The sequence below is a fragment of the Leptopilina heterotoma genome, unplaced genomic scaffold (assembly GCF_015476425.1).
Source record: "Leptopilina heterotoma isolate Lh14 unplaced genomic scaffold, ASM1547642v1 Lhet_44, whole genome shotgun sequence".
NCBI lineage: Eukaryota > Metazoa > Arthropoda > Insecta > Hymenoptera > Figitidae > Leptopilina > Leptopilina heterotoma.
Genome location: NW_025111084.1, coordinates 572,834 through 584,663, shown reverse-complemented (window position 1 = coordinate 584,663; position 11,830 = coordinate 572,834). Strand labels below are relative to the sequence as shown.

Sequence of the window (11,830 nt, the reverse complement as noted above, 5' to 3'; positions counted from 1 at the left end):
GGAAGTCGAGAATGTCGACGACGAGTGCCAACTGTAGCAATTCGCGCGAACAACTTAGTAGAAAGCAAAGTGTTTTTTTTAACGAAGTTTTTTTAATTGCGAATTGTGATTAATTTAATAGTCGGAGTTCATAGTGCAAAACGAGTTCAATACACTTCTTCATTTGTGTGAGTTTTTATCTCTTTTTATCTTTTAACACGTTTAATACTCTTGTTTAGATTCACAACCATCCATTGTTTACAACCGAGGAGCAAAACAAGTGTGTTCACTTTTGTTTTGTTCCTCGGTTGTATTTATACTATTTATATCTTTTTTATTCGACAATGTGACTAAAATGTTTTTTTTCGAAATTTGCTAAACGATTTTACTTATTGTCATCTTATTGTTTGAGAATATTTACAATAATGTCGAAGTCGTCGAATTTTGTATACACATTTTTGAGGTTAGGTTTCTTTTCAACTTTCGGGTTTCTTTGGCGGGAAATTTGAAAAGTGGTTATTTTTTCGAATAAGAAAATGAGTTAACAAAATAGTTTCTCGTTTATTTAATTATTTAAAAGAGTTTAGAGAAAGATTTATAGTTTGTCAATTTAGTATATTTAGTTTTAACAATATTTTTATTTTTATTTTCCCTGCTTCGATATTTGAATTTCTTTACCGACAGCTGCTGCTGTTAGTGGTCAAAAGTGGAACTATCTCATCACTTTGACTCGCGGTATCTAGACGAAGAAATCCGAGTCCGGGTATTCCATGAATGGGTTATTCGGAACTTGTCGGAAATCTCTCGCGTCAGTGGTCAGTCCACAAACGACCTCCGTTCCCGTCGTCTGATGTGACAAAAGGCATTATTTAGCTAATTTTCCAGAATCTGGGTGCAATTCTATTGAAAATAGTGATTAAATTTCAAGTTATTTGCATAACAAGTTTTGTGACAATGTGCATAATTGATTAGTTTTCATCTCGTCAGTGTATCAAAAGGATTAATGTGAGTAAGCTTTTAAGTTCTCAACTTTTTGGTTCATTTTCTACTATAGAGAAACAGAATCTGAATTTCATCAATATTTTTCTTATAAAAAAAATCTGTTTATAAAAATTTACAAGTGCAAATTATGTGCAATCGTGAAAAACTGTCCTTTTTTCGGGGTGAAAAATTTGTTCAATATAATTCCTAAAGGCGGAATGTATCTCTCTCTCTCCGAAATGTGAGGTTATAAAATCGAAAGATCTGTTCTATATCTCTTTCCTTCTGCACCTGCCATCGTGGACAGCTGTTTTACATTGCAATTTTCTTTACTTTTTTCTCTTCAAACACATTCTCGGGGGATTCAATTTCAAAACTGTCAATTGTAATTTCCGTCCACTGTTTTTCATTATTGAAAATCAGTCCCGTTAAATGCTCCGGGAAATTGACAGCTCTCCAAGTTTTCATACATTATACTTGAATCTTGACACATTTAAAACGATGGGCATTCAATTTACTGATTTTATTTACAAAATGAAACGGTATTTCCGGAATGTTTCTCGACAATGTATTTTTGAGGTTTGAAGGATATTTTTTTTTTTTTATTAAAAAGAAAAGTGCGTGAAAATTTGACAATTGACATTGTTTCGTTTATTACTATTCACTATTCTTTGTTATATTTTTTACTAGTAGATTATTATTTACATTTCGCAAATAATTATTTTCGAAATATTTCAATCCTACGAAAAAGGAATTTATGTTTTAACTTTCTTCATTTTTGTAAATATTTTACGTATTTTCTTTTTTTACCTAAAAAATTATCAATTAAAGTGTTGTTTTCAGGAGAAAATCATAATATTTAAGGGGTAGATAAAAAACAAAGGCCTCTTTATGAGCAGTATTTTTTTTATTTTAAATCTGACATTTTTTATAAGGCAATGTGAAGCAAAATAATATATCAAAGATCTCTTTTAACACCTGTATAAAGTTTTGACGTTAACAAATAAATGAATCATACTTTTATTCCTTATCAGTGAATTAATTTTTTCGAGGAACTTTTTTTCGAACAGTATAATTATTGTTTATAAAGTGGCATTTGAATTTCAATTTAGTTTACAGAAAATCATTATTTTCATTTTATTTCTGAATGAAGACGATATATTTATAGAATTTGGACTAAAGTCAAGGTTTGTTCGTTTAATATGGAATCATTCGAATTTTTTTTAAGACATTGGAAATTTATTTTATGGGACTAAACAAAATATTTGGAAAAAACGTGTTTGTCTATTTTTACGTTCGTTTTTTTATTATTAGCTTTTTATTATTTGTCATTACTATTCATTATTACTATTATTTGTCATTACTATTTATTATTATTATTATTAATATTACTATATTATATTATTATTATTTGTTATTACTATTATTATTATTTCGTAAATATAAATTACTATTTATTTTCTATTTATTTTATTTATTTTTTTATTTCCTATTTATTTTATTTATTTTCATTCTATTTATTTTTCTATTCTTATTTACAAGTTTTTTTGTTGTTACAAGTGAAAGTAGTGCCTAAAAAATGTGCAAGTTTGAAATATTTCACGTTTCGTAGATAAAATGCTGTCATTTTAGAATTATCAGTTTTATTTAGTTTGACATTTTTTGTTTAATTCATACGATACTATCACGCAAGCACGCATTTGTCGATGAGCAATTTCAAAGAATTTAATGCCAATTTCGTTTAATCCTTACGTAAGGTTTTTATAAAGTCGATTCAGACAGACAGAGAGAGAGAAACACGTGTTCGCCTGCAACTATATTATTGAAAAATAATTTTATTTTTAAAGAAATGCAAACAATTGATGTCTGCCGATAATAATTAACGCAAAAGAATAGAAGTAGTCAACATCTGTCTGTCTCGAGTGATAATTGGTGCAAATTTAACGATTCTTATCACTTTTCCTGGAATAGCGAATAATACATTGGTATGTGAACAAAACGCACCCTTTTCTCTCTCTCTCGCTCTCTTTCTCTCCTTCTCTCTCTCTTTGAAGCTCAATCTTGGATTCACCCAATGCTTTCGAAAGCCGCCGAATAATCGATAAAACACGAGCGTCTCGTTACTTCATTTTACCTAGTCGACGATTCAAAATAGAATTGTGGGTATCATTTTACCAGCAGTGAATTTGGTATATGTATATAATAGGAAAATGAATATCCTCGCCTTGAATTTGTAATCTTGTATTTTGTGAATTAAAAAAGAATTTATCACTCTGGCGAAAATTGTCTATAATTTGGAAATTGTAAATAATCATCGTAAATTTTAGGGGAAAAATAATTTAACTTGAAAGGAAAATTATTGGACTTGATCAAACGTCAAATAATTTTCTTTTCAAGTTAAATAATTTTTTTCTAACGTCAAATAATTTTTTTTTCAAATTGAATACTTTAATTCGAAGAAAAAAATTTTTTAACTTGAAAAAAACAATAATTTTACTTGACAAAAAAATTATTTAACTTGAAAAAAGAAAAATTTGACACGAGACAAAAATTATTAGACTTGGAAAAAAATTAATCAACTTAAAAATTATTTGACACTCGAAAAAAAAATTATTCAACTTAAAAACAATTATTTGACACTTGAAAAAAAAATTATTCAACATAAAACAAAATAATTGCCACTTGAAAAATTATTTGATTTGTAAAGAAAATTATTAAACTGAAAGAAAAGTTATTGGACTTGACAGAAAAATAATTTGACTTGAAAAAAAAATTATTGGAGTTGATAAAAAAATAATTTAGCTTGAAAGGAAAATTATTGGACTTGAAAAAAATTAACTTGAAAAGAAAATTATTTAATTTTGAGAAAAAAATTATCTTGAAAAGAAAATTATTGGACTTCGAAAAAGATTTTTTCTTTTTACTTTAAAAAGAAATTCGAAAAAGAATGAAATTCAGATTCTCGATATAAGAAATTGCATTTTAAAAAAAAAATTAAAATGAAAATTTTACACTTTTTGCCAATTAATTAAAAATCCCTTTTCAATAATTCCTCTTCGTTTCAACATTAAAATTGTGAATTAAAATTTTAAACTCAGTTTCAGGTAATTAAACTCTTATCCGCACGGTACGATAAAAATGTGTTCACTACGATTAGAATTGATTATTCAATTTATATTTTAATGCGGAACATGAAAGGGGAAAAATGGAGAAAATCGTTTTATCAGCACACAATGTGTGTATTTTGTGTATTTTGTTATATGAGCAAAATTGCAAAATTGGTATCAAATTCTTGCAAAATCGAAACAAAAATACTTGACGATTAAAGAAAAAGCATAGAATCCAACTAATTAATCCAAAATACACGATTAATTATTAAAACGTTTTGTAAATTGTTCACAAAAGAAGGAGAGAAAGGCGAAAACAAAAATGACGCAAGTCGACAAAAGGAAAACTTAATTGTATTACTTGGGTTGATTTGTTATTTTTGTTAAATTTATATACATATATATAGTGAGTGTTGATGATTCACTTGTGAGGATAACGTAACAATGTCTCTTGGAAGTACTTTTATCGCAACGGGTGGTCTTACAACCCCTAAATTATTTTTATAGATTTGGTCGGTTTGACCTAGTTTATCTTCAACATTCAAGTTTATTCCATTTTAACGAATTATTCGATAAGCTTTTTTTTTTGATGATTTCGGACTTTTTAATTGTTTTCCGATACTTGAAATATTGCAGATTTTTAAAATGAGATGAAATTTAATTTTAGAAAAATTATTCATTTATTAATTATTATTTTGTTATTAGAGAACAAAAGTTTTTTTCTCAAGTCAAATAATTCGTTTTCAAGTAAAATAATTTTTTTCTCAAGTCAAATAATTCTTTTTCAAGTTAAATAATTTTCTTTCCAAGTTAAATTATTTTTTTCTCAAGTCCAATAATAATTTTTCTTTTCAAGTTAAATAATTTTTTTCTTAAGTCAAATAATTCTTTTTCAAGTTAAATAATTTTCTTTTCACGTTAAATAATTCTTTTCTCAAGCTAAATAATTCTTTTTTTCAACTTCAATAATTTCTTTCTCAAGTCAAATTATTCTTTTTCAAGTCAAATAATTTTTTTTTCTCAAGTCAAATAATTCTTTTTTCAAGATAAATAATTTAGTTTAAAGAAAAAAGTTATTTAATTTAAAAAAATAATTATTTGACTTGAGAAAAAAATTATTTAACTTAAAAAAAGTATTTGACTTGAAAAAAATTATTCAACTTAACAAAAATGATTTAATTTATAGAAAAAAACAATTTAATTGGAAAAAGAATTATTTAACTTGAAAAAAAAATTGTTTTACATGAAAGAAGAATTATTTGACTTAAGAAAAAAAATTTGTTTTCCTAAGTTCTCAATTTTTCTTTTAAATTTAAATATTTTCTCTTGCAATTTAAATAATTCTTCTCTCAAGTTCAATAATTTTCTTTTCAAGTCAAGTAATTTTTTTCTGAAGTCCAATAATTTTTTTTTAAGTTAAATAATTTTCTTTTTCAATCAAATAATTTGTTTTATGTTGAATAATTTTTTTTCCAAGTGCCAAGTAATTTTTAAGTTAATTAATTTTTTTCCAAGTCTAATAATTTTTGTCTCAAGTCAAATTATTCTTTTTTCAAGTCAAATAATTTTTTTCTCAAGTAAAATAATTCTTTTTTCAAGTTAAAAAATTTTTCTCTTTGAATTAAATTATTTAATTTGAAAACATAATTATTTGACATGAGAAAAAAATTATTTAACTTAAAAAGAAAATTATTTGACTTTAGAAAAAAAATTATTTGCCTTGAAAAAAGAATTATTTAACTGAGGGGAAAAATTATTCAACTTGAAATGAAATGAAATAAAGTTAAAACTAAAAAAAAACAAAATTCAACAAAAAAAAATTGAAAAGTTTAATCGAAAATAAAAAAATTAGTTTTGAAATTGAAAATAAAATTTATTTAAATTATACAATTTATCGAAAATTATTACAGTTATATTTCTTTATTAGGTGCTAATTATTTCTATAATTAAAGAATTTCATCTATTGCGAAATTAGATGCAATTTAATGGAAATTGTATTATTTTCACGAAGCAATTAATATTTCTTTTAATTATTTCTAATTGTTATTTGAAGATTGGAGAAGTGTTGAAGATTTTTCTCAAAAGTTAATATATACTTAGGGGCAGTTTTTTTTTGTTTTTGTTTATTTTTTTTCCTTTTATTAAATTTCGTGTCCTTGAAAATTTGCAGACTTGGATGAATTTCATGCTTTATTCGTTCCAGTTTGAAATTGAATTTCATTTTATTCATGTAGCCTCGTTTTGTAATCATTGGGGCGAGAGTTTTTTTTTCATATATATAGTGTCGAGTAAATTCTTCTATTTAGCGACTGAAACTTAATTCCAGGAAGCAAAAGTCTATTTTCGCATTCTCCTTCTTCCGGCGACTGTTATAATGTATGTTTTACAATAAAATTTGAGAAGGGTCCAAATTTTGCACGCAATTTACATAATAGTTCTCGTATTTTAATATAATATTGATGGCTTCTCACTAATTTTCTTTTTCTTAAAGCGCGACGAAATTTGTTTTGTCTAGCAAAACCGTGAAAAGTGATTAGTTTTCGTTCGCAAGTTTTGCAACAAAAATCCCTTGAGATTTAAAGTTGAAACGAAGTGTTGGAAAAAAATTGATTGTGTATTTTGTAATTATTTTCGAATTTATGTTTAAAAATTGTTTGTATTTTGGAGAAAATAATCATTTTCGAAATTTTTAATTAAAATTTTTCAAAACATTAATTATTTAATTATTTTTAAATTATCGAAAAGTTCTTTTAAGAAATTCAATTATTTTTGTATTGAAATATTTTAATTCTCAAAGAACTTTCGGAAAATTATTAAAAATTAATATAGATATTTGATTTAGAGATTAAGTTTAATTAAAAATTGTAGAAAATAATTGAATTTTGAAAGTAATTTTTAAAATTCATTTAATCTCTGAAGGTTTAAAATTGATATTTTTTTAATTTAGTTGACGTAGAAAAACAAATAGGAAGTATTTAAATATTTATTTTACAAAATTATTATAATTGAATTTCGAAATCAGTGAAAGGTCACGGAAATACAAAATAAAATTTTTGTGACGACACTGAATTAAATAAACGACTTTTTCTGTATTTTTAATCGGCTAAATATTTTTTGTTTAATTAATTAATTTCTTTTTAATTCATTTCTGAAAAAGAAAAAAAATTTGAAAACTTGAAAAAGCAGAAATATTTAAAAAAGAAAGAAAAATTATAAATATGTGCGGATGGTAATGCTAATAATAATAATATTTAAATGTATAAATTATTTATTAATTATAATTAATAATTAAAAAAGTATAAAAACATTGAAATATTTACAAAAATTTCAAACTCTTGAAAGCTTGTTTTACTTAATTTATTTCATTTCGGAATATATTTGGGGAAATAAAATAATTTTTTGAAATAATAAAACAAATAAATGAAATGCTGTGTTTGAATTAATAAAATTGCTTTTAAAATAATAATGAAATAGACCTTGGGTAATGTGAAATGTTTGAATGGCATTCTTTATTAAAATGTGGGTTCATAAATAAGTGTATAAATATTTAGGCTAATTGTTAGAACGACTAGTAAATTATTATGGGTGATGTAATTATCATCTCATGAGTAATTGTTTTTTCTTTTTTTTTCTTTTGTTTTGAAAGCAATGATCTGAATTTGTTTTTAAATTTTAAACTTTTTTGGAAATATTCGTTTTGTCTTATTATATAAATTTATAATAATACCTAATTAAATATAAATTAATAATAATATAAAAAAGAGAATATTGAAATATAGATAAAAATGGAGCTTAAATTTGATAAATTGGTAAATTAAAATGTTTACTATACGTTGATATTTTTAAAGAATTATTTTATTAAATTTCATAAAATTTTACTTATTTTCCGTAAACTTTCATATTTTTCTGTGAAAAGAATTTTGTCAGGGAAAATAATTTTAATGTCAGTAAATTGTGAGGAAAAATAATTTTAATGACAGTAAATTGTCAGGGAATTTAAATTTCAATTTGTGACCACCCTGAGTATTTAATTTTTTTTTACTGCTTTGAAACTTGAAGTACAATAATTTGGAATTATTTCTGAAAATTTTGTTCCTTTTGCAGGTCGAGATGGAATGCGATGGAAATACGGAGACAGGAAAGTGGCACTGAACGACGGATTCGCTTTTAGAAAAGCGATGTCGAGAAAATTTCGTCGAGGTTCACCACGTCTACCTCATCTTCTCCTCCGTCGTCGTCTTTTTGGCCTTCTCTGTTCAGCACAAGCGAGTCTAAGGTCGTGAGGTCAAAGTCTATACATAATATTGTCGATTCATAAAACGGCCGTCAAGTTCCTATTTCTCTGATGTTGTGGTGGGTCATCACCAAGCATTTATAAGTCGATAAAACGCATCCTTGAGCCACTGAGAAAGGAAATAGAAAGAAAGAAAAAAGAGAACCCTTTTAAGGGCCACTGACCTGCAAAAGAAAACAAGAAATAGTTTTTAAAAGGGGGTACATACAATTTTTTTTCCTTTTTGTTCCTTTTTTTTTCTTCTTCATCTTCTTCTTTATGTTATATTTCTTCAAGGAAAAATTATTGTTTTCCGAAAAGTGAAGTGCCTGGAGAGCTCAAGAGCTCCGAAAGCGCGATCAAAGTGAAGTGTCCGGGGCTGAGTGAAATGGCATTCATGATGAAAAAGAAGAAGTATAAATTTTCCGTGGAAATTGTTCTCGAGGAGCTAACTGCTGTGCCTTTCGTCAGTGCTGTACTCTTTGCTAAACTTCGACTCCTGGATGGCTCCTTCACCGATAATTCCACAAGGTAATTTTTTTCTTATCTTTTTTTCACCGAAAAAATTTTTCATTTCTTTATTTTTACACGTTTTTTATGAAACTTTTTTTGTTTCAACCGAATTCAGGGTTGCCACACATTTCAGGGAATTCAGAAAAAAAGTCGAGAAATTTGACCAAAAAAAAGTGTTTAGAAAAATATTAAATTTGTAAAATTTATAAGAAAATTCTGGATTTTAGAGTAAATTTAAAAAAAAAAAATTTGATAAAATTCTTCCAAATAATTAAATTATTTTCACATAAATAATAAAAATCTTCAATTATTTTCAAAAATTTTAATAAATTTCTTCTGAAGAATTAAATTAATTTAATAAAAATAATAATTGTTTTTTAAAGAATTGAATTGTTTTTTTTAAATATTAATAAATTTCTTCGTAACAATTAAATTTTTTTCTATAGTTTTGATAAAGAATTCAATTATTTTGAATGCAATTTTAATTAAATTCCTCTAAAGAATTTAATTATTTTCAAAAATTTTAATAAAATTATTTAAAAGAATTCAATTATTTTTAAAAATATTAATAAATTTCTTTAGAAGAATTCAATTATTTTTAAAAAAATCTTAATAAAATTCCTCGTAGGAAATCCATTATTTTAAAAAATATTTATATAATTCTTAGATTCCCAGAAGAATTGAATTGTTTTAAAACATTTTAATACGTTTCTTCTCAAGAATTCAATTAATTTAATAAATAATAAAATTTCTCTAGAGAATTGAATTATTTTAAAAAATCGTAATACAATTAATTCAATTAATTTCGAATGTTATGATGAAATTCTTATGATTTTCAAAAATTATTAAAAATAATTGATTTTAAAAACAATTTTTTGTTAAAAATCCTGGAAAAAATTGAATTTAACTCTTGAAAGGAATTATTTTAATTTGAATTTTCTTTTTAAAAATCGCTGTTTATTTCAAAATTCTGAAAAATAAGATTTTTCAAATTTTTCAATTCTATTGTTTCAAGATAATTGAATTTTTATAAACAAATATTGAAAATTTTTTAAATAATTGAACCTTCTTTACATTCTGTTAAAAATAATTAAATTAATTAATTTTTAAAAATTTATTCGCAGTATATTCAATTGTTTTCATAAATTCTCATTGCGAAATTTCAATTTTATTTTTAATACAATTTTAATAAAATTCCATGAAAAATGTAATTATTCTTAAAAATTTTATTAAAATTCGTCGAAAGAATTCAATTATTTTCATAAATAGTAAAATTCTTCAGATTTACTAAATTCTTTTGAATATTATTAAAAAAAAAAATTCTTCACAAGAATTCAATTATTCTCATAAATTTCCATAAAATTCTAAGGAACAATTTAATTATTTTCAAATGTAATAAAATTCTTCGCAGAAATTCAATTATGTTTAAAATTTTTTTTAAATTCTCCTCAAAATTTCAATTATCTTTATGAATAATTGTTTTCCACAATTAAATTATTTACAAAAATTTTAATAAAATTCTACGCAAACATTTAATTATTTTCATAAATAATAACATTTTTTGGAAGGATTCAATTACTTTTATAATTAATAAAATTCTTTGTAGAAATTCAATTAGTATCAATACATTTTAATAAAATTAAATTAATCAAATTTTCAATTATAGTTATGAACAGACAATATTATTTTTAAAAATTGAAAAATTTCTTTGTTTAATTTAATTATTTTCCAAATTTTTCATTTAAATTATTAAAAAAAAAAATATTATTAGACACCCTGAATTAAAATCGAAATTTGTGGTTTTGAAATACCAAAAATTCGGACTCATCATTTGTATAGGAAGTAGTGAGTGATGTACGTCAGTAATTAATATTTACGTCAGAAGAATCAGATTAGATAAGGTGTGAAATAATTTCTTTTTTTTTACTCATACCTTGTAAATTTATCAGCGAATTACTTTTATCAAAGAAAAGAAAATGAGACTTCGCCTTTTTTTAGATATTAATAATTCAAAATTGCAAAACTAGAGAAAAAAAGAATTAATTATTCGACAAAATTAGCCTTTTTTAAAAAAAAAAATTATAGAGAAATTTTTTTTTCGTTTTTGAGAATAAAATTCCTAATTGGTCTGGTTAATTTGAAGTTTTCCTAAAATTCGGATCATTTAACTTTAATTGTAACCAGCACTATTTCTATCTTTTCTTTTTTTTTTTGTTTCATTTTGAAATTTATTTTCATAGAAAATATTTTGTAATGAAACTAAAGTGTAATTCCTTTCAAACTGGTCACTCCAGCTATGGACATTATATACTTGTTGTTTTTTTTATACATTTCTTAACTAGAGTGATCACGATACACTTTCTCTTACATAAAATTTTACTTTAAAAGTCATTAATCAAAGTTTAAGCAAATTTCAACGAAACTAATAGTGCGAATTCTAAATTCTAAATTTAAAGTAATATTTATTTGAACACTTTTTAAAAATTTTTCTATTTTTTTTTTTTTTTAATAAAAAAATTAATAATTTTTTTTTTTTATTTGCAATCTGTTGTCTTAGAGAGATGAGAGAGATGTTTTTTTCGCATGCTGCAACTGGACTCGCTTTTAGGCTCTCATTTAAATTCTCTTTCACTGTTAGTGAATCTTAAACCTGAGTAAACACTTTCGAGAATAACTTCTCATCAGATTACCAGTTGTGGAATATGAACACGAAAGCAATAGAATGCACTTGCGGGGCATTAAAAAGAGTTCGTGTTTATCATGAAAATGTTTATGCAAACACGCAAGTGCTCAATGTTTTTTTCATAAGAAGTATTAGATATCTTTTGTTCTATTATTACTTCTAATGCTTCTAGTTATCAAATTCAATTTCAAAATTTCAAAGAAGAAACTTCAGAATATTTTGAATAAAATAAGTTTTTTGAAAAATTTTAATTAGAATTTTTAAAAGGCAATTAAGGGCTCGAACTAGCTCTGT

The 11,830-nt window shown here is 24.1% G+C and overlaps 1 protein-coding gene across 5 annotated transcripts in view; it reads left to right on the top strand.

Moving 5' to 3' along the window:
- The first annotated feature begins 26 nt into the window (after positions 1 to 26).
- LOC122506813 overlaps positions 27 to 11,830 on the top strand; it is a 65,500-nt gene continuing 53,696 nt past the window's right edge. The window contains exons 1-3 of one of the 5 annotated variants that reach the window (XM_043619148.1): positions 761 to 984; positions 8,172 to 8,561; positions 8,662 to 8,871. In XM_043619148.1, the coding sequence (XP_043475083.1) occupies positions 8,729 to 8,871 (143 nt within the window). In that variant the 5' untranslated portion in view covers positions 761 to 984; positions 8,172 to 8,561; positions 8,662 to 8,728. Of the gene's footprint in view, positions 168 to 759; positions 985 to 8,171; positions 8,872 to 11,830 lie in introns of those variants that run through there. The other 4 variants (XM_043619147.1, XM_043619146.1, XM_043619149.1 and 1 more) reach the window with 4 other exon arrangements.